Source organism: Scardinius erythrophthalmus, assembly GCF_964197995.2.
Source record: "Scardinius erythrophthalmus genome assembly, chromosome: 4".
NCBI lineage: Eukaryota > Metazoa > Chordata > Actinopteri > Cypriniformes > Leuciscidae > Scardinius > Scardinius erythrophthalmus.
The window spans coordinates 17,182,444-17,205,555 of record NC_138224.1 but is presented as its reverse complement, the minus strand read 5'-3'; the positions used below and the strand labels follow the sequence as shown (position 1 = coordinate 17,205,555).

The 23,112-nt window shown below is 37.9% G+C and overlaps 1 protein-coding gene across 4 annotated transcripts in view; it reads left to right on the top strand.

Moving 5' to 3' along the window:
* magi2a (membrane associated guanylate kinase, WW and PDZ domain containing 2a) overlaps window positions 1-23,112 on the top strand; it is a 225,675-nt gene that overhangs the window by 193,540 nt on the left and 9,023 nt on the right. For all 4 annotated transcript variants that reach the window (XM_081363922.1, XM_081363920.1, XM_081363919.1 and 1 more), the window contains 9 exons: window positions 4,163-4,331; window positions 8,098-8,139; window positions 12,207-12,298; window positions 12,466-12,658; window positions 17,011-17,274; window positions 17,594-17,779; window positions 19,223-19,517; window positions 21,469-21,685; window positions 21,978-22,121. In XM_081363922.1, coding sequence (XP_081220048.1) covers window positions 4,163-4,331; window positions 8,098-8,139; window positions 12,207-12,298; window positions 12,466-12,658; window positions 17,011-17,274; window positions 17,594-17,779; window positions 19,223-19,517; window positions 21,469-21,685; window positions 21,978-22,121 — 1,602 coding nt within the window. The remainder of the gene's footprint in view (window positions 1-4,162; window positions 4,332-8,097; window positions 8,140-12,206; window positions 12,299-12,465; window positions 12,659-17,010; window positions 17,275-17,593; window positions 17,780-19,222; window positions 19,518-21,468; window positions 21,686-21,977; window positions 22,122-23,112) is intronic.

Genomic DNA, 23,112 nt, shown 5'->3' with positions numbered 1-23,112 from the left:
TAACCAGTTCACTGTGTAATGTGACAAGTAAAACATTGACCCTCAGCTGCAGTCTTCCCATGTCTTGTCCACTGTTTTTGATCCAATATTGTCTGCTTGACCACATCTTAAACTGTATATGAACTTGAACTGTACATGTGTAAAGATATTTGAAAACAAATCAAATGATTTTAATAATTTGTAAATAATCTTTTCTAGTTAAAACAAATCTTGCTAAATCTAGTTATGCTCAGGTGGCCGGCTAGAATTTGCAATGTTTTGCATGTATAATATATGTATATCATACATGTTTTGCAAATCCAGTAATCGTAACTGAAAGGTTTATTATTAAAAATGGCGGAACCGTAGTTGAACACACACACACACGGTGTGTATATATATATATATATATATATATATATATGCCTTCCCATGCAGCCACACATTTATTTATTTTTGGTTTGAGAACCCTGCCCTGTCTGCTTCATATAACAAAGGCTCGACTGGTCATAAATCGACTGATTTTTCTTCAGACTACAGAGAGTCAGTGGCACTGCCTTGAGCTGCTGCCGACTGTACTGTCATTCTTCAACACATATCTTTGTATCTATCTCTAGGGAACAGAACTGGGACAGAGTGAAAGTAGTACCCGCTGCTACAGTACAGTAGAGAGCTGCTTGGTCTTTATCATCTCGCTCCCTCCCTAACGCTGGGGTTTAATTAGACATCATTTGCTTTAAGAATATCTCCACAGCCAGAAAAAGTTTCATTACTTGAAAATGTTAAAGTAGTCCATCTTTTTTCGCAATTATCCATGTCTGAAGAATATTAGCCAACGCTGAGTCACAGCACTGCATCATTTAATCGACTGAAATTATGAAATGCCGTCAAAAGATATTATGGCTTTTGCTACAGACTGCCCAATGGTTACAGCTGTCAAAATACAGAAATGTTGTAATGCATATGAGAACTGCCTAAATGAATACAGTGTATAATATTGATGGGACGATACAGCTGAAATATGTTAATATCTGTGGCAAGCAGGGCGGGGCCGAGAGCCGTGGGAATGGAGCGAGTCGTCTGTCGTCACTCCTCCTTTTATCCTTCCGCTCATTAGCACTCGCGCCACCGGCCTCGCTCCGTTCCCACGGCTCTCTGCCCCGCCCTGCTTACCACAATATCTTTCAGGCTTCTGACAATAGTTCTGTTATTGATATTTGTTCTGAAATGGCTCGGCGGTACCATCATTTTGACCAAATAGCCATTATTGCGAAGTAGATATGCCAAAAATTTGCTTTACTAAATGAACTGAATCGTTTGAATCATGATTGAGTGTAAAAGAGTGTAAAAGCTCCAATTTCCACAGAAACTTAAAGGCCAAATTTAAAGTACATTAAAAATACCAGAATATTAGGCCTATAAATAGAATCAACTTTATCCTAAATGTCTGATATAATGCCCAGCACCAGTTTACATTAAATACATACTCAATGTACAAAAGAATCTGAACCCCATCTAAACCGCATTGTCCAGATACTCTAATGCTTGCTCATTCTTTCCTCATAAAGTGAACTATGTGACATTCATTATATAGTGAAGGAGTGAACAAGTCACCAGAATGTGTGAGATGTGTAAAATGCCAACCTGACCAGCACTACTAATAAGACTAAACCCAATATCGGTCTATTTTCATTTCATCTCTGGATGATTAAACTCATATGACCCATTCTCACAGACTCTGACTCAAAGATGAAGAGAGTCTGAGCAAATAAAAGTTAAGTTAAAACATAAAATATTTATAATAAAACTGTATTTTTTATTCATCAAAAACCTGAACCAAGCACAAACCTGAAGTTATATGAAAAACTGATGTGAACCCACCCAAACAGCTGGTCCTTTAGCAGACCTAGCGTGAGCGGCAAAACATTTCCAATGGGTGTTGATTCTTTAAGGGAACGTTTACCGTGAGCAAAAGCCATTTGCTGGAGTGTGTGTCACAGCGCTTTGCTCTGGCAATATTAATATCATCTATGAGCTAATGTGCGCGTGCGTATGAGTTTGCTTGGCAGTGACATGTTATAATCTGTTTGTTTCCCATCTGCACACAGCAGCCCAGAGGCATTTGCCTTCATCCTCTAGAGCTCCTCCAGATTAACATGCTAACACAGACCTCCTTTAATAAGCCCTGGCATCTTTCTCATCCTGGCATCTACTTTCTTTCTTTGTTGACTATTCCCCCCTCTCATCCAATCAGGCCTTTTGTTTGGCTTTGCTTTTAGGGTGCTTTTACACTAGAGCTTTTGGCGTGAACCCGAATCCATTTGTTGTATAAGTTTGGTTAGTTTAGTTCACTTTAAAGAGGACCTATTATGCCCCTTTTTACAAGATGTAATATGTCTCATATGTGCCCAGAATGTGCCTGTGAAGTTTCAGCTCGTGCCTTGGATACTCTGCCAAAAACTAAAACATCTGTTTGGCTTTATCGTCTCTATCACGGTCACACTCATGTGACATTGCAGTACTTCATCATCATGAAAGTCTATTTTAAATGTGCATGTGTTTTAAAGCCATATCAGTCTAAACTTCTTATATGTGGTTTTCTGAGCGCACACATCCGAACCACTCGCACAGAAAGTCAGACTGGGCATCCCGTGAGTATTAAACTAAGTTCTCTTTCGTGTCTAATTGTGCTTAAACTGTCAAATACACAGAAGGTTATGTCAAAAACACTCAAAGTTCACAGAAACACAGTCGGTTTTGTTTGTGAATGTAGATAGCAAGAAAAGAAATCGCATGTGTATATTAGATTTGTGTAAAGAGCAGCGTATTACACAGTACCTACTGCTATATATGCTGTTAATATGAATCAAACAACAAAAGAAAAACAGAAAATCACTTGCTGCACTTGATTGAATAACTTAGTTGCTTTAATCAGAATACATTTATTAAACACCATGTAAAAGTGATTTATGCATAATAGGTGCCCTTTAAAGCTTTTTTTTTTTTTTTTTTTGCTGTAACACTGTGTGTTCCTTGGGTTGGGCAAAATTCAGAATTCAATCGCCTCTCTTACAATTCATGAGCTGGAATTGAACTGGCCACGACCCCACAGGAAGTTGAATGAGAAAATGAAGTAGAATTTACTTAACTAAAATTGTTGTTCAGTATATAGTAGACAGTTATTGAATTGAAAAAAAGTGAAAAAGTCATTAAAACATCTGTGTAAACTGTTTTTGGGAGAATAGTTTTTAAATGTATTTATTGATATCTCATAATTTTGTAAAAAAAAAAAAAAAATATATATATATATATATATATATATATATATATATATATATACACACACAGTCGTGCTCAGAATTAATCATACCCCTGGTAAATATGATTAAAAATGGCTATAAAAAATAAATCTGCATTGTTTATCCTTTTGATCTTTCATTTAAAAAAATTGGCAAAAATCGAATCTTTCATTGAGGTAAAAGAATTGAAAGTGGGGGGGAATCAGATTATGAAATAAATGTTTTTCTCCAAAACACGTTGGCCACAATTATTACTACTAAAAGAATCATGAATGAAACCATTTAGAAGCTGATTCAGAACCAGTATCAACATATCCTTTATCATTCCCGTCCCTAACAGCGATACTCACCTTAATGACACAAACGTACAAAAGCACAAACTGACTAGCAGGACTGGGGGGTGGAATTGAACTTGAGTTCAGGCCAAGCAATTGAATCTTGTGTGAAAACAGACTTCTATGTGTGCTTGCTGTTCTTTGTGCATTCTGTTTGCATAACCTAACTTTGGGTGTCGTGCGAGAGCCCGGTGTAGTGAAGTGGTTTGGGAGCGCTTCACCCACAGCTGCATTAGCATGAGAAAACACAAAGATTACATTCAGTATCGTCAGCAATAGAGAAACGCATCAGCGTCCTTGATGAGCCCTTGATGCCGCCTTATTTTTCTGAGCTAGAACTAACTCGCCATGCATTGTGTGTACACTTCATTTAAAAACTAATTGCTGCAAAAGCGAGTTCATTGTTAAACACCTTCCTATCCCACGACCAGTGAAATTCCAGGCGGAAGTTGCCTGGAAGAGCACAGTTTGCTTACTCAGTTTAGCATTTTAATAAACTCAGCGCTGGGAGATGATTGGGTGCTTTACTGAATGCCGGTGTATTTGCAGGTCTTGGAACATTGGGATCCTCACAGCAGTCCCACAACCAGTCTTTCTATCCATGCTCTCCCTCACAGCACTCCATATCTGCACTGGCCCTCGGGTCCAGAGTTTGACTTGACCAAACCTGACCCCTATGACCTGTATGAGAAGTCCAGGGCTATCTATGAGAATAGGCGTAAGTAACTGAAGCAACATCTTGCTAGCACCTAAAGCTATTGATGTCTACTTAGCCTGCTGCTAATCTGTGCTGTTTACCTACTGTGTTTTTCCACTCTGAAATTTGCACACATGCGCATACACACCAAACATGTGGAATTAATGTTGTGCTTATACATTTTCTGCTGTTCTTCCAACAAAACAAAAAAAAAGTTTAGCACTGTGTCCTAATGAAGCACAATGCTCTAAAATAGCTAGCGTAGCGATTAAAGCTATCTTGTCTATGGTATGTTTTTCTGAGACTGGGATGGTGATTAGGTTATTATACTCTCTCAGACTCACAAAATACCTTTTCACTGTTGTAACTTACAGCCTATCTTATCCTCCATGGTAAGTGTTTTGAGGTTATCGTGTCTTGTCTATTTGGAATGACAATATCATTTGGAATGAAACCCGTAGAGCTGCTCTGGAGTCTGGGAGAACTTCCGTTGACTTAGAGATTTCAACGTTATCTAACACTTTACATTATTAATGCAGGTACTTTCTTAACCAAATTTAGAGACATTATCACACATACAGGCTTTCTGAACTTTTCGAGGTCCCCCTGTGAACCAACATTCATAGCATTTTAAGCAGTAGCATATGTTTAATTCAACAATAGTTTTAAATACTTTCATTCGTACAAATGTGAATATACTTATAAATGAATGAAACTGCCTGCATAGTGAACAAATGCGTCTGAACTGTCAATAGAGTTGATGTTGTATTTCTAAAAGTGCGTTTTTACTGACAGCAATTAAATCAGTGGAGGTCAACATGTCGTTTTGTTGTTACATGCATATATATTCAACTGCTATATATTCTCTCCTATTACTGGTCACTTCATCCATTCACTGTGCATTTGCATAAAGTTGAACTGCTATACTGTGCTTTCTATGGTATTAAATCAGCAGGGAGTTGGTGTGCTCTCCCTCATTACTGTTTTCTATTCTATACCTCCTCCTTTATGTTGTATATCGTGTTCTCTTTAGTATTCACAGCTGGCAATGACAGCTTGGCAAATGGCAATGGAGATGTTGGTTAATATAGTGAGTTGTTGTTGTTTGATAATGTCATTATCTTGTCATGTACAAGGATCCTCCATAGAATTATACGAGGTTTCTGCTTTATAGGTATAGATCTTATTATATCGGAGACACTTTAGCATCTATAGTAGATATGCTGATGATATAGATATTAGATATGCTGTGTGCAAACCGTTCAGTTTCTCTTCCAGGTAAGTATGCTTGCTTCCTGAAGGTTGATTACATTTTGTATATTTTTCTGTGAGCCTCATTTTATTTTATGAGCAAGATGTTTTAAACAGCCTCATTTGAGACATTACACTTCTTTCTAAATTGACAGTGGCAATGTTTCAGTACATTCAGTCATAAGACTGTTAATGTTTTTTATAGCTTTTTGAATGTGCACTTGATGATGCAAAGATGATGTAAAGATGTCCATTTGACGAATAGATGGCTGTTTTTCAGACTCTTAAAATCGTACTCATATTCACTGTAAAAAGAATAAAAAAGATGCTGCCTTAAATTTTTAAGTTCAATCAACTTGGGTGTTTAAGTCATTTCAACTTAAATATATTAAAGCAGGGTTCACCAATCTCGGTCCTGGAGGGCCGCTGTCCTGCAGAGTTTAGCTCCAACCAGCTCCGACACACCTGTTTGAAAGTTTCTAGTATGCCTAGTGAGTCCTTGATTAGCTGGTTCAGGTGTGTTTAATTGGGGTTGGAGCTAAACTCTGCAGGACATCGGCCCTCCAGGACCGAGATTGGTGAACCCTGCATTAAAGGGATAGTTCACTTTGAAATTAAATTTTGGTATGTTTTAGCTTACCTCAAGGGCATCCAAGATGTAGGTGTCTTTTTTTCCGCAGTTGTTTCAATTTTGATATTTTTAGGTCAAACTGTTCTTGTCTGTCAGTCATTTCATGCAGGTCTGTGGTCACTGTCTCAAAGAGCATGCACAGAGTCCAAATTAAAACAATTCCCCGTCGTCCAAATTAAACAATTCCCCATCGTAAGTACACATTGATGGCCTAAGACACGAAACGAGCGGTTTGTGTGAGAAAACGAACAGTATTTATATCGTTTATACCTCTTGTAACACAGCCACGTCCAAGTGATCTGAGGGCGCGCGCGCATCCTGGTGTGTGACGTGTGCGCAGACTGGTGCATAGATATATACACTAGATGTCGCCTGTTCGTTTTCTCACACAAACCGCTCGTTTCGTGTCTTAGGCCATCAATGTGTACTTACGATGGGGAATTGTTTAATTTGGACGATGGGGAATTGTTTTAATTTGGACTCTGTGCATGCTCTTTGAGACAGTGACCATAGACCTGCATGATATGACTGACAGACAAGAACGGTTTGACCTAAAAATATCAAAATTGAAACTACTGCGGAAAAAAAGACACCTACATCTTGGATGCCCTTGAGGTAAGCTAAAACATACCAAAATGTAATTTCAAAGTGAACTATCCCTTTAAACTGACTTTAAAATTTAGTTGAATCTCGTAAAACTTATTTAAAAAAGTTGTAATTGCTTAACTTATTTTTGTGAGTTAAAGCTATATAAAAACATGTTGTCATAACTTATTAATCATACATTTTTTATAGTGTACAGGAGCTCAAGTTTTCACAACAAGGACACACATTCTGTTTAATGCATAGCATATCTTATGTGATTTATTTATGTTTAATATTTGGTAAAGTGTGGTCTGCTGCAGTTGGACGTTTTTTCACTTATCATTGTATAGATGTTATTTCCATCACCTAAAATCATATGTCATGTAATGTAATGTAAAAATATGACATTATGAAATTTAGACAGAATTTTAGGACATTTTCTTTCTACAAAAACAACAACAAAAATTTTAAATCAGCACCTCATTGAACAATATTTGACATATGTAAAAAGGCTGAAAATAATATTTCAGTTTTTTATGTATTTGCTCTGAAATTACTTTTACAGGGTAATTTTTTCAGTCATAGCAATATATATATATTTTTAAAGTTAATCTATTCAATGTATGTTTATCATGCTGCTCTTAATGATCCCAAATGAGAATATTTAATCTTTTCAAACGCACTAATTTAATAATAAATAACAGACAGCAACATTAAAACATTTTAAAGCATGCAAAATGTCACTCAAAGACCTCCATGAACACTAAGAAGTAATTTAATTCTGAGCTGATTCTTTTCAAAAGAGGTAATTTGCGTTAATGAATCAAACTCTAATGCAATTGATTTAAATTAGATGCGCTAAATATTCTCATGAAATAAGACAAGAGGGCTCAAAACATAAAACCAAATTACTGCTACAGTCAAATGAAAAGCATGTAAATCATCACAAAACCAATATGTTGGTTTAATATCACCAGCATAGAGGTTGTACATATCGACCAGCTCTAGCAGAGAGGCAGATGAGGTTGCATGAATGATGCAGTTGAAGATCTGACTCCCTCTCAGAATCAGAATAAGGCTCAAGCTCCATCTGGAACCTATTTTAAATGTTTGACATACTGTAAAATCAAGAACTTACTTCATTCTTGATAGTAGTTGTAGTTGGGGACACTGTATAATATCTTCATTGCTCTGTTGTCATTGGGCATTATTTTTGCAGTGAGACAGGTTATGCATATATTGTCGTTAGTATATTTCCAGGTGTGTATGTTTATATAAGCACTGATTTATGGGCTGTCCTTGTATCTCTCCCTTTCTTAGAGCCAGGGCTTCATCGAGCAGCCATCCCAGCTGACCTCTCCGGTGAGTAAATATATCTGCACCCAAAACAGAAACAGTCTGACAGAAAGAGTTCTGCATAAAGTCTGAAATTCATATATGTCCAGTGACCTCTGTACATTTTTTGAATGTTAAGTAAAGTTTTTCGGTAACACTTTACTATACGGTTCATTAGTCAACATTAGTTAATTAGGTAACCTTAACCATTAGGTAACCTTAGTTAACATGAACTAGGAATGAACAACACTTCTACAGCATTAATTAATCTTAGTTAATATTAATTTCAACATTTATTAATACATTATTAAAATCAAAGGTTGTATTTGTTTATATTAATGTACTGTGAACTAACATGAACAAACAATGAACAGCTGGATTTTAATGAACTAACATTAACACAGATTAATAAATACTGTGACAATTGTATTGCTCTGTTAGGGGTTAACAGTTTAGGACCCAAGGGCCAGATGTTTGAAAGAAGACCCGGAGTCAGAATTATAAAAAATTGAAGAAAAGTTTTACTGAAGATAGTTTGCAGTTTCATCAGCAGAAGTTCAGCTTCAAGACTCACACAGGAGTTCGTAGGCCGCCCCGCTTACAGTTACAAAGATCACATTAGTTATACTATTTCCAAGGTCTAAGCTACGTCATTGCTTACAGGCTGAATGATTCTGATTGGCTAAGAAATTCATAAACATAGTAATTTTCCACACATATACAGATAGACAGAAGCATATCTCCATAGATTATGCCGCTGACACTCGGACCCTGAAGTTAGGCACGTCGTGACCTTCCAGGTCACAGATTTGGGTTGCTGGGTGCCAGCATGTCCCGAACAACAACTCAGTCAATCTCCAATAATGCCAGTGGTTCCTTAACCTGTAAGCAAGAAGACTAACACACACACCGACACACATCTTTTCCAAGGTTGGATTTGGCCAGGCTCTAACTATAAACAGGAGTCTCATCTCAAAACATCAAGATAATGCGTTATTTCTCAAGGAAGGCTACATTTGGCTACAAGAAATGGTCCCTCAAACTATTGGCTTCAATGACCCCTATGTGTTTTAACATGTTGAAGACCTTCCTCAGACACAAAACCAGTCCCTATTTAATTTCTGGAAGCTGGGATAAATAGGCAAGCAATGTTACTGCATTCAAATATCAAATACTGACATTAAAGAATACATGAAAAGTACTTTTCAGTAATCACACTGGTAACTTCTATAACAAAGTAAAATCTCCAGAGAAGTCATTCAACTCATTTGATATTTAGAAGGAAAAATATTAATACCTTGATTATAATCACTCATTACATATACATTGAAGCAGCAGTGGATTCCAATCCACTCCCTTCAGCTCATTGTTAGTTCATGTTAGTTAATACATTAACTAATGTTTACAAATGAGACCCTATTGTAAAGTGTTACCAGTTTTCCCTTCTGTTATTTGATTTTTTTTTTTTTGTATCCTCAAATAAACTGTTATTTATGTCACCTAAAATCATATACCATTTAATTAAAAAATATGACTAACCCCAACCTAAAAAATGTTCATGGCTGCGTTTCCCGATAACGTTGTCTCTTAGATTTCGGCTTCGAAGACTCTTAAGGTATAACTTAACTAAAGGTATACCATTTCTAGGCGTGTTCCCCGAACCATACCTTAGGAAGTTGCTTAAAGGGATAGTTCACTTTGAAATTAAATTTTGGTATGTTTTAGCATACCTCAAGGGCATCCAAGATGTAGGTGTCTTTTTTTCCGCAGTAGTTTCAATTTTGATATTTTTAGGTCAAACCGTTCTTGTCTGTCAGTCATTTAATGCAGGTCTGTGGTCACTGTCTCAAAGAGCAAGCACAGAGTCCAAATTAAAACAATTTCCCATTGTCCAAATTAAACAATTCCCCATCGTAAGTACACATTGATGACATCTAAGTTTCGTTCCAATGAACTGCAGTAGCCAAGGCGACATCTAGTGTATATATCTATACCCGCCCGCGCCCTCAGATCACTTGGACGCGGCTGTGTTCAAGAGGTAACAACGATATAAACACTGTTCGTTTTCTCTCACAAACCGCTCGTTTCGTGTCTAAGGCCATCAATGTGAAGACACTCTCACTCAAGAAAAAAAGACACCTATATCTTGGATGCTCCTTGAGGTAAGCTAAAACATACCAAAATTTAATTTCAAAGTGAACTATCCCTTTAAGATCTACCTTCTTGCGTGTGACGTTACCCGGTGCTGTCCGTGGCGATTCTGCTGAATTTGTTGATCTCGATGGATCGAGAATCAATTATTCTCTCATGCAGGGGCTGCTTCACTGCGTTATGTGAGAAAGCGGTGTTCTTTATAAAAGAAGCACTTCTGAAATAGTTGAAATTGCATTTATTAGGACTCATGGGATATTATAAAAAATAATCCAAACTATAATAGCCTAGCCTACATATTTTAAAATTGTATCATAAATTGCTGCCAAAATAACCATTTCAAATGTTTACGTGCTTTCTTCTCTTTCCCATTTTTGTTCGCTGAGGTGGAGCTGCGAGGAAATATTGTTCTTATAAATACTTTCCAGCATTTCAGTTATAAAAGTGAACATCTTACGTACGGTTCTCGGCAGTGATCAAAAGGATTTAAACAGTGAAATTTTAATCTCTTCTTGTAAACTCAGAGATGTGGATTCAGACGGCAATTAAATGACCACACGACCTGTTTGTCAAAAAAGAGTAGGTATAATTTAACACTGACATTATGGATTCGGACGGCAATAAAATCACAGACTTGCCCCTGTAAATGTTTAACATACCGGACGAGCCCATGAGAAACAATTAGCGTACAAATAGGACTTAACTGACAGTATGCTTTCACTGGCCTTTAAAAGCACTCCACGGACAGTGCCGTCTTTTAGAACAACTATTCGCTGTATTGCTGCCATTATTACAGCAAACTCCCCACCACAATCATTCACAGTTAAATACTGCGACTATTAAGCCTTTAATGGTTTGCCAGCTGATGTACCTTTGGATAATATAATTAAAAATCTAACAACAATCAGTGTAATGACAATTTTATTCTTTGCATGAAAACACTTGAATTCGCCTAATTGAAAACTGTCTGGGTGTATTAAAACTTCAGAATTATATTCGTATAGACCTGCAACAGTGATAAGGTAAAGCTAAGAGTGGTCCACACCAACCTTCCGAACGTATGACTTACAGAAGGTATACTTAACTGAGAATGTTTCGGGAAACACGTATTATCGATAAGGTACAGCTTAAGGTGTAACTTAAGAACAACATAGCATTAAGAAGGTTTCGGGAAATGCAGCCCATATTTTCCATCAAAAGACAATCAATACTCTATTTACGATATTTGATATAATATTATCTCAGTATTTTTGCATTTGCTCTGAAATAGCTTTACATGTTAAGAAAATAAAGTTTGAAAGTCTGTTCAAATTTTCACATCCTGTTATTGTGTCCTTCTTTCGAATATTTGGTATAAATAAAAATATAAGTTTGGTCTGTTACAATTATATTTCTATAAAATCAAATCAATTATATTTTTGTCACCTAAAATCATTTAGACAAAATTTTAAAGACATGTTTCATAAAAAGATGAAAATAAAACACTTTTTTGACAATATAAAATTTAGTATCATCAAATAAATATTATTTTTGTCACCTACAATCATATGATATTTAAAACATGATGACATGTAGACTATATCATTACAACAAAACACTGTTTTAAAAAAACATTTGATATATATTGTAAAATGGCTGAAAATAATATCTCAGTATTAATGAAAACTCTGAAATATATATATTTTTTTCATATCCAGTTATTGTGACCTCTGTGAAACAGTACCTGGAGATTCCTGGAATTTAATTTTAGTCGCTTGTCATTCTCTGCCTTGAGAATGAACCTGTCAATACAGGTTCAGGAACATAAAACGAATGAATTTACAAATTAAGTACTCACTGAACAGTAATGGGGGTCTTAAATGTCAACTAGAACAGTAAATTACACTTGAAGGATGAGAATAATCTAGAGAAATTGATAAATGAGTGTCTCTCTTCGATGCCAGCATCAGAGTTCCAGGAGGTGGAGGTGCACCTGCGCAGACAGAAGTCCGGTTTCGGCTTCAGGATCCTGGGCGGAGAGGAACCAGGACAGCCTGTGAGTCCGGAGGCTCAGGAGAAGGCTCGTACTTTAGAACTAACGCACACGCTTCCTAAAACAGAGTTCACTGCCATTGGCTAACATCATAACATGTCTGTTAATCCGCTTTCGTTTCCATACAAAGCTGAAAGAGAGACAATAGTAACCGTGCTGTGCCTGCGCAGATCCTGATTGGTGCAATCATCGAGAAGAGCCCAGCAGATAAAGACGGGCGTCTCCGGCCAGGAGACGAGCTGATGTCAGTCGATGGGATCCCTGTGGCCGGAAAACCCCACCGTTACGTCATTGACCTCATGCATGGGGCGGCCCGGACTGGCCAGGTTAAACTCACTGTACGGCGGAGAGTTCAGCCCACAGGTGAGAATTCGCTTGTTTGTTTCATTTGCCTTACTAACAATGTCCAACAGTGAACGTACATTTATTAAACATACATGGTATTTCCAAGGTATTTTTTAATAGCATTCTGTGTTGGAAATGACATGTAAAATAACCACATCTTTTGTCTTGCTAAGGCTAACATTTTATGTATCCTAAATTTTCACAGTTAAACAATATAATAATCATACAGCTCCATTGGAAATGACACAAATTCAAAATACTCTGTTAACAAGTTATATTTACCTTCTTCACCATCACATGTTTCATATTTCATCACAAGCATGCAATTCACTGTTTTCGCCATGGTAAACAAGTACTAACATTTGATTTTTATTATGAACAGTGTTCCCACAGGTCCTTGAAATCCTTGAAAGTTTGTGAATCTGAAAAGAAAAATTCAAGGCCCTGGAAAGTTTTTGAAAATAAACACACACAGATACAGGTCCTTTAAAAGTGCTCGAATTTATTTTAATCAACAAGTTTTCTAGATAAAATTCCATATTATTCCGTCTGGTCCGCTAATATGTTATTTCGCCAACACTTCGTGGCCTATGCGCACTAGCTTGCTTGATTTACGTTAGTTACGCGCATTTACGCGTTGCAAGTGTTTTCCGCGTGAGGTAATTTGTGTTGTACGTTGCCATGACGTTCACGAGCGCACGAAACTACTACGATGGAACCTCAACGTTTGTTGTTGGACACAATAAGTGTGTCCCCACATTTAAAGGCCCGTTCACACCAAGGACGATAACTATAAAGATAACGATAAAGATATAATTCTAAAAATCGTTCTCCATATTAAAGAATAACAGAGTTCACACCACAACTATAACGATAAAGATATGAGGAACGATATCGTTGGGATCACTTTCAGAACGATTTTTTTTCAGCTGTCAAACGATAAAACACTGACAGTCAATCAGAATCCATTCTAATTTAAAGGTCTCGCGCATTTAAAATGGGGCACGCACGCGCGTGCTTAGAAAAAAAAGACCGCTATCGTTCGTTGGTGTGGACGCATATATAGTTATCTTTGTCGTTATCTCTATAGTTATCGTCCTTGGTGTGAACGGGCCTTTAGTCCTTGAATTTGAGGGTATTGGACCTGGAAAGGCCTCAAAAGATCCTTGAATTTGAAGTTAACCGAGGTGTGGGAACCCTGTATGAAAGATTAACTTTATTATAGGCAAAATTGTTTGTTGTGGTGGAATGTTCGTCATTTTTGCAAGAAGTAAATCATTGTCTCACAATAAATATTGAAATGGTTCATGTTTATTTCACTCTCTTTTTTAGATTATCATAGTTTTAAATGTAATACTATTTCAAAATGGATATTCATAGTTTAAGATAATAGTCTGGGTCAAGGACATGATTAAAACAATAAAATCTATACATAAAAAAATGCCGAAACAATTATGATGGCATGATGCAAAGTTTTCAACAGATTTAATGTGACCTTCATATATCAAAAGAAAAAAATATATATATAGTTTTTTTAAATAAACCCTTAAAATACAACTGCCTGAAATGGAATAAAAGGCAAAAGCTTGTTATTTCCTGACAGTTACAGTAATTATAGGTTGTTGTGAAGTATATATTATGTGAAGAAGGTAATGGAGGTAATGAAGCAGGTTCTGTTATACTGTTCCTCTGCAGCTTATTATGTCTATTATGTGTTTATTTTCTCTCTCTCTCTCTCTCTCTCTCTCTCTCTCTCTCTCTCTCTCTCTCTCTCTCTCTCTCTCTCTCTCTCTCTCTCTCTCTCTCTCTCTCTCTCTCTAATAATTCTTGGTGTATCTGAGGCTCAGATTGTGTGCCCTTTCAATCTCTGCCTCCCTCATCCTTCTCGCTGTCTGACTCATCCTCTCATTCTTATCTTCCCTGGACAATCGTTTCTCCCACCCTTGCATCTCAGTGGAGCAGTTGGGAAATGTCTGGCTTCTGGCTTTTTTAAGCTTAATGTTTGATCGCAGAGGGACTTCAGACCAGCTTTAGCCAAACTATAGCATCTCTCTTTCTCTCGTTCTCGCACACTTGTATTAATTGTTGTTGAGACCTGTTTCTAAATTTAAAAATCGTATGTAATGTTTTTAATGTAACTGTTAGAGAGAGAAAAAATCAAGGAAAACTGATCGAAAATCGTGGAAAAGTAATAGGGTCAGTTTTTGAAAGACGTTTCTTATGCTCACCAAAGCTGCATTATTGATCTAAAATACGGTAAAAACAGTCATATTTTTAAGTTTTAAAAACTGTTTTCTATTTTATTGTACTTTAAAGTCTAATTCCTGTGAATCCCATTCTAATATGCATTTCTTATATTTATAACATATTGTAACATTTCTTATTATTATCAATGTTGAAAACAGTTGTGATGATTCATTTTTTGTGGAATATTTGTTCAAGATTCTCTGATGAATATAGCTGCATTTAACCATTTGTAACTTTTGTAACATTATACATGTCTTTATACATGCATTTTTGATCAATTTAATTAATCCTTGCAGAATAAAAGTATGAATTTCTTTCCAAAAATATCTTACTCACCCCAGACTTTTGAATGGTAGTGTGCTATGTAAAAATAATGTAATTTCTACAACTCAAACCCTTCTTCCCAGTTCAAAAAGATATAATTATAATTATCTTGCTTTGACTTGAAACTCTTGTGAACTTGTGAAATATACATTTTAGTGGCCATGATGTAGAGATATTCAACTGCTCAATGCAAACAATTAACCAATGAGAATCAAGTATTTGAGAGAACCTTATTCCTCTTAACCATGATATTTCCCATTTAAGTCTGATGAATCAGAATCAGAATGAGTTTTATTGCCAAGTATATTTACATGTATGAGGAATTGTGATAGAAGCTTCCATAGCACAGACAGCGACAAAACACAAATAATATAAATGGAGTAATATAAGTGAATAAAAATACACAATATACAAAATAGATGATATGTGTATGTTATATACAAATGGTAGGAGATGTAAATAAGAGGTATGGTGTGCTAAATAATATATAAGCATAAAACCTGCTCATGTCTATTGTCAGTGGTGGGGGCATCTAACTGTTCATGAGGAAGATTGCCTGAGGAGAGACTTCACAACTACTCTTGTGCCTGGCTGTTCTGGTGCTTAGTGCTACAACAGTGTGGAAACAGTTCAAAGAGGAAGTGGCCTGGATGTGAGGAATCCAGAGTGATTTTGCCTGGCCTTTTACTCACTCTGGATGAGTACAGTTCTTGGAGAGTGGGGACAGGTGTACAGATGATTCTCTCAGCGGTCCGGATTATCCACTGTAGTCTTCTCGGGTCTGATTTGGTAGCTGAGCTGAACCAGACAGTTATTGAAGTGCAGAGGACAGACTCAATCACTGCAGAGTAGAACTGAATCAGCAGCTAATGTGGCAGGTTGAACTTCAGCTGGCGAAGGAAGTACAACCTCTGCTGGGCCTTTTTCACAATGGAGTCAGTCTGGTTGTCCCAATTCAGGTCCTGAGTGATGGTAATGCCCAGGAACCTGAATGACTCCACTGTTTCAACAGTGCTGTTCATGATGGCGAGTGGGGGGAGTGCTGGGGTGTTCCTCCTGAAGTCCACTATCATCTCCACTGTTTTGAGTGTCCTGGATGAGGCCGATGAGTCTGGTGTTGTTTGCAAACAGGAGCAGTCAATGGTGTAGAGCAAAAAGAGTAGTGGGGAGAGGACGTAACCCTGGGGGGCGCCAGTGCTGATCATGCGGGTGTTGGATGAAAATGTTCCCACATCATCCACAGACCTGTTTGCTTGATAAGCAAACTGCAGGGGGTCCAGCAAGGGTCCAGAAATGTCCTTTAGGTGGGCTAACACTAGCCTGGCTCCGCCCTCCTGCGTACTTCCGCTCAGTTTTATTTCCCTTTAGTACTACGCCTGGGATTGTGGTGTATTCTTTGGTTTTCTCCGATCATTTTTTGGCGGTCCAATCAGCCAACAGAAGGAGTGGCTGAGAACGATGACGTTGAGGTCGTGCGCTAGTTTGAGATGTAGAGTTACGTCATGACCAAAGGTTAGAAATTGGTTATGGCAGATCCAGAGTGACTCTGGGCAGATCCAATAGTTTTAAACTTCAACTGAATACCCGCCTACAAGGAAGTTAACGCTTGAGAGGCCAGACTCTCTGTACAAATGAAATGTACGAGAGTCTGGTAGAACCAGGCTAGGCTAACACCACTCTTTCAATTGACTTCATGACCACAGACGATAAAGGGAAATTAAATGAAAATTCCAGGTCAGTGGAAATGTTAGTTGAAAAGTCTAATCATTGTGCTTTCTCTCTCGCTCTGGTATCTTCAGGGGAGCCCTTTCCAGAGAACGGTCGCAGTCCTGGATCTACCCAGCACAGTTCCCCCAGGAGTGACTTAACCTCCAGAATGTTTTGTAACAACTCCGCCCCCACACAAAACTCCGCCCCATCCACCACAGGCTCCTCCCCACCAGACACAGTAACCAATCAGAATCTTCAGCCTAGCGACGTCACCATTCAGCGCAAGGAGAGCGAAGGGTTTGGATTCGTTATTATCAGTTCACTGAACAGGCCTGAAACCGCGGCTGCTGCTGGTAAGGAATGATTGTTTTGTACACTTTGCACACTAAAACTTATTTTCTATCTGGGACATTCCTTTACTGTAATAGCTCACTCAGGCTGGCTGATTCATAGGGGTCATGGTGATTTTAAAAGTGCAGCATGTCCTCATAAACCTATGTATTAATAATGGATGCACTTCTATTTGAGGGCTGAAGAAGCTAGTTAAAATGTTCTAATGCAGCGCCCACTCTCGTATATAAAAACAGCTCCACTAACAGGAGAGGACAGAGAGCAGAAAAAGAGCTCTCTCAATGTATTACGTAAAAAGTATTTGTGCGTGTGTGTTATCAGCCGTGCCTCATAAGATTGGTCGCATCATTGAGGGAAGTCCAGCAGACCACTGTGGGAAGCTCAAGGTTGGAGATCGTATACTGGCCGTCAACCATCAGTCTATTGTCAACATGCCGCACGCAGACATCGTCAAGCTGATCAAGGACGCTGGACTCACTGTCACACTCAGGATCATCCCTCAGGAGGGTGAGTGGACATCTGTGAACTCTAATTCTGCTGCTAATGTGACTTTGTAGGTCGACTTCCTGAACATTGCTCTGTCGTGTCAACTGGCTCAACCAATGGTTGAGGGGGGACATTATTTTTGCCATGTGCCTAGTGCTGCAGAAATTTCACACTGTAGCTTTATAATGACAATTATTTTAATCTAACTATACTTTTACAGTTCTTTTAACACATAATTTAAGTGTTTTTAGAAGTTGAAATGTGATTGGATGTTATTACTGTTTTTTTCTGAATGGTATTTTGTGATAAAAATGCAGGAGGTTCATGAGATTGTGACTGAAATGTTAGTGCTAAAATAAATAAGCAAAAAGGTTTTAAAAATAACATAACAATAAATATCCAAATAATATTTACAACATAATAAATAGCTAATATTGATAGCCGAATGATATGTGCAAACATACTTTTATACAGAAATTAAATGTGTCTCTTAAACACAAATATAAATCCGATCTTAGGTAGAGTTCAGCCAAAAAGGAAAATTCTATCATAATTTACTCACAAAAAAAGTCAGGTTTGTAGTGCTATGAGGGTGAGTAAATGACAACTGAAAAAAATCACCAACCACCAGAAATCCAGTTTAACAACACACTGTCATTCTTTCCTTTCTATGTAAATTAGAATTATTATTGGGCCTATTTACTCTAGTTACTGTTCCATTCGAACATGGCCACATTAATGTGTCTCCGAAACACAAATATTAATCCGATCTTCAATTTCTGTGCTATTGTATATGCAAATTAAATGTCACCGAAAGCAACAGATGTGTTGCATTTTATTTATCAGCTGATTTCAAGATCAAAGACCACAATAGGAGAGAGAGCGGCATCAGCACTGGTAGGAGAATTTAATCTCGCTACTTTCAGTTTCATTTGCGGCAGTTTGCGCTTCAGCTTGTTGAAGTGATATTCATATACAGCGGGCCATATCCATGGATTCACATGGCTACAACGACCAGATGCATTTATACTTGTCCAGTTAATATGAAATGCGTCTCAAACCACCTCCTGAAGTGGTTTGAATGATTGGATTGGGGGGGGGGGGGCATTTACACCTGGTCTTTTCACAATTTCATGAAAATGCATGAAGTGGCCAAGTATAAATAGGCCCATATTTTTTAAACTGTACAGATTAGTAAAGTATGCCAGATTATTGTAGACTGCATGTACTCCATGAACTAACTCTTAGTTTTCCATCTTTTCTGCATTCACAGTTTGTCTGGGTGTGTTTGCACCGTTAATTTATTAGTGCTAAAACAACACAGACAGTACATGCAACAACAACAACAAAAATGCTATCAAGGGCCATAATTAATTTTGGGTACTAATGCAACACTTAAACTGCCATTTTAGAAGATGTGTTACAAAAAGAAGCTTAGCTTTTTGGCTTTTCTCCATTTTTCAGAGACGAACAGCACCCCTTCTGCAGGCAGCTCAGAGAAGCAGAGCCCTATGGCCCAGCCCAGTCCAGTTTGCCAAGCCAGCACTGTGAACCAGACTGGTGCTGCCCCTCTACCCAACTCCAACCCTCACACCAACTCTGCACCTCAACCCAGTCCCATAACGCAGCCTAGTTCAGAAGCACAACCAAGCCCTGTCAATCAAACCAGCCCAGCCAATCATCCCAGCTCAGTGACCCATCAGAACCCGCCCACCCAGCCCTCCACAGTGCCAGTACAGATCTACGGCCACGACAGCAGGTAAGACACCAACTCAAATTACTTAAATATTGGTTTAAGTATTAAGATTTTAGGTTAAGCTAAAAAAAAAATCTGAAGAAAATGTCCATGTCCGTGTTTGGCCATGGAATGAATAAAGTGGTTGACAGGGTAGTTGCTTGGGCATTTGTAGAGATGCACCAGTATTGAAATGCACCGGTCACATTCACCATTACTCAGAGGAATTTCACAGGTGAAAGAAACCAAGTCATTTCAATAGAAATGTGTGTGATTGGGAGTTTTGCATGAGAGCGGAAAATTTCCCCACACAGATTTCGCAATAAGTTCAAGTTGATCACATGATTTGCTGCGTTGACTAACAGAAAGCTGCTCGGTTTGAAAGTGGTACACTATTAACAATGGGAAAAAAAATTTACTGACTGACCTTTTTAAAATAGCCAATAGCTTTTAGTTTATATCACAGCTCAGCCTGGGGTGCGTTTCCCGTACAACGACGTAACTCGCTGGTTCACAACCATAGTACGAAGCATCGTTGAAGAAACCAACTAGCTAGTCACGACTGTTTCCCGAAACTGTTTTGTCGCGAATTGGTCGTTCAACCACGTTGATTAATGCTAGATGTTTTGCTATAAAATACGAACATGGCATCTGAGGATTATTTCTCATCTTTCTCAGTTATTTAGCTTTATTTACAGATTCAATCATAGTCTCATTCTTACGTGGTAGAGTTCGCACATGCGCACTCTTCAAAAACGGTGCTTTAAATCTCTTGACAAACTAAAGACGTAATGACATTTGTACGTATTCTAAATAAAAGATATAGATTGTAATAAATGTCAGCTTGCTTATTTTGCTCAAGACAAGGATTTATTAAGTCCACATGTCTTGCAAACAAGAAACTATGCTTCTAACCACAAGTCGAAATCTGTCGTTCCAACCACACAACTTTGCGTTGCTGTTTGCGAATGTTCATTAGAACGATGGTTTCGGGAAACAAAGACTCGTTGAACTGCTGATAACGACATAACTTACAACCATAGTTGGCTAACGATGCTTTTCGGAAACGCACCCCTAATCTCTAACCGTTTCTCCTCCTCATCGCTTTAAAATACAGCATTCTGTGCAGAATTCAAATGGGTCCGATAAGTTTTCTGCGCATTTTGTAATTTTTTGGAACACACTAGCTTATAGATAACAGTAAGGCATACATATTCATACTAAAAGCCACAAAACGCACATTTTGATTTTATGGCGACTTTAATGGATGTGACCTCACCTTAATGGTTATTATGGCCAATATTAAAATTCTATACTGTCTAAATAAATTTAAAAATACAACACAAAAAACTAAAGTTTATTTACTATCAGTTGTTTTAAATACTACATCACAACATTATAATGCATTCTATGAAAGATGGATATTGTGCGTCCCTAATCATTTGAATGGACACGTCACATTCAAGTCAAAAATGTCTTGACAACAAGTTAGAACTCTACTAAAGTTCACTATTACAGACTCTCTCACTATTAGGTTGTTGCGTAAAATCACTTATCTCTTACAGAACTGAATAATTTACCTGCATGGCTCTTTAAAACAGTTTTTAATCATTTATATAGCCTGCAGGGACCAATGATTTCACTTCCTCTTCATGCTCTAAAGTTTCAATATACACCCTAGAGCTCCTCAGGCTTCGTCATTTTCAACAGAACATTATCCTGCATTAAATTTTAAAATTCATTAGAGAGTTAGTTCTGTCGTTTTTGACAGCATCCACTGGAAAACAGATGTAAACTGAGTAAATATTATGAGAGAATCTCCTCATTCCCATATATGTATGTTACAGTTTTTGTTGCTGATAAAAGCTACTATTTTGAATTGACACATTTTTAACAAGAAAGTGTCATAAAACACTGCGTGCGTAATATTCGACGGCATTAGTGCTCACTGGTTCTTCTCTGATTGGTTATTCAGCTACAGGTCAGAGGTGAAAGCAAGACAGGATGTAAAGCCCGATATTCGGCAGCCGTTCACTGATTACCGCCAACCCCCGGTGGACTACAGACACCCTCCTGTGGCAGATTACCGACAGCCGCCAACACTCGATTACAGACACCCCCCTCTGCTGGACTACAGACAGCTGTCCACTGACCCTCGCACCTTTCCCTTACCGGACTACAGGATGCCACAGGTAACTCTGCTGCCACTCTGTATACACTCACACACTGTGCTACAGTTTTAAAACGGAGTAGAAATACACACTGACATCATAATTCATCACTAATCAGTAGATTTATATCATGAAAAGACTATGTTAAAGTGCATTAGGTGGCACTGACAGCTCATTTCCATAAAGGATGCATTATGCATGTTCATAATATGTCCAAAAAGTGCTTAATTCATATGTGTGTGTGTGTGTGTGTGTGTGTGTGTGTGTGTGTGTGTGTGTGTGTGTGTGTGTGTGTGTGTGTGTGTGTTGGCAGGATTTTGATTTCTTCACAGTTGAGTTGGAAAAGGGTATGAAAGGTTTTGGCTTTAGTATCCGTGGAGGTCGCGAGTATAAGATGGACTTGTTCGTTCTGCGATTGGCTGAAGATGGACCAGCCATACGTAATGGGAGGATGAGGGTGAGCGGAAATCACTTCCTGTCCATTTCTATCTATCTATCTATCTATCTATCTATCTATCTATCTATCTATCTATCTATCTATCTATCTATCTATCTATCTATCTATCTATCTATCTATCTATCTATCTATTTATCTATCTATCTATCTATCTGTATTTCTCTCATCTGTCCGTCTGTCTGTCTGTCTGTCCGTCTATCTATCTATCTATCTATCTGTCTCTCATCTGTCTGTCTGTCTGTCTGTCCGTCTATCTATCTATCTATCTATCTATCTATCTATCTATCTATCTATCTATCTGTATTTCTCTCATCTGTCCGTCTGTCTGTCTGTCTGTCTGTCCGTCTATCTATCTATCTATCTGTCTCTCATCTGTCTGTCTGTCTGTCTGTCTGTCCGTCTATCTATCTATCTGTATTTCTCTCATCTGTCCGTCTGTCTGTCTGTCTGTCCGTCTATCTATCTATCTATCTGTCTCTCGTCTGTCTGTCTGTCTGTCCGTCTGTCTATCTATCTATCTATCTATCTATCTATCTATCTATCTATCTATCTATCTATCTATCTATCTATCTATCTATCTATCTGTCTGTCTGTCTGTCTGTCTGTCCTTCTGTCTGTCTGTCTATCTATCTATCTGTATGTCTGTCTATCTGTCTGTCTGTCTGTCTGTCTGTCTGTCTATCTATCTATCTATCTATCTATCTATCTATCTACCTATCTATCTATCTATCTTTCTCTCATCTGTCTGTCTGTCTGTCTGTCTGTCTTTCTGTCTGTCTGTCTGTCTGTCTGTCTTTCTGTCTGTCTGTTTTTCTGTCTTTCTCTGCAGTTGTTCTGTTCCCTGTTAAGCTCTTGTCTGTAATGAAGCTGTCATTGCTAATGTCAATTAAATAGCCCCCTTAAGATATCATTTTTTTTCCTACCTCTCATTCCATCCTTTTCATATTTAGTCCATTACCTGACCGTTCACTTCCATTCAAGAGCCTCAGTT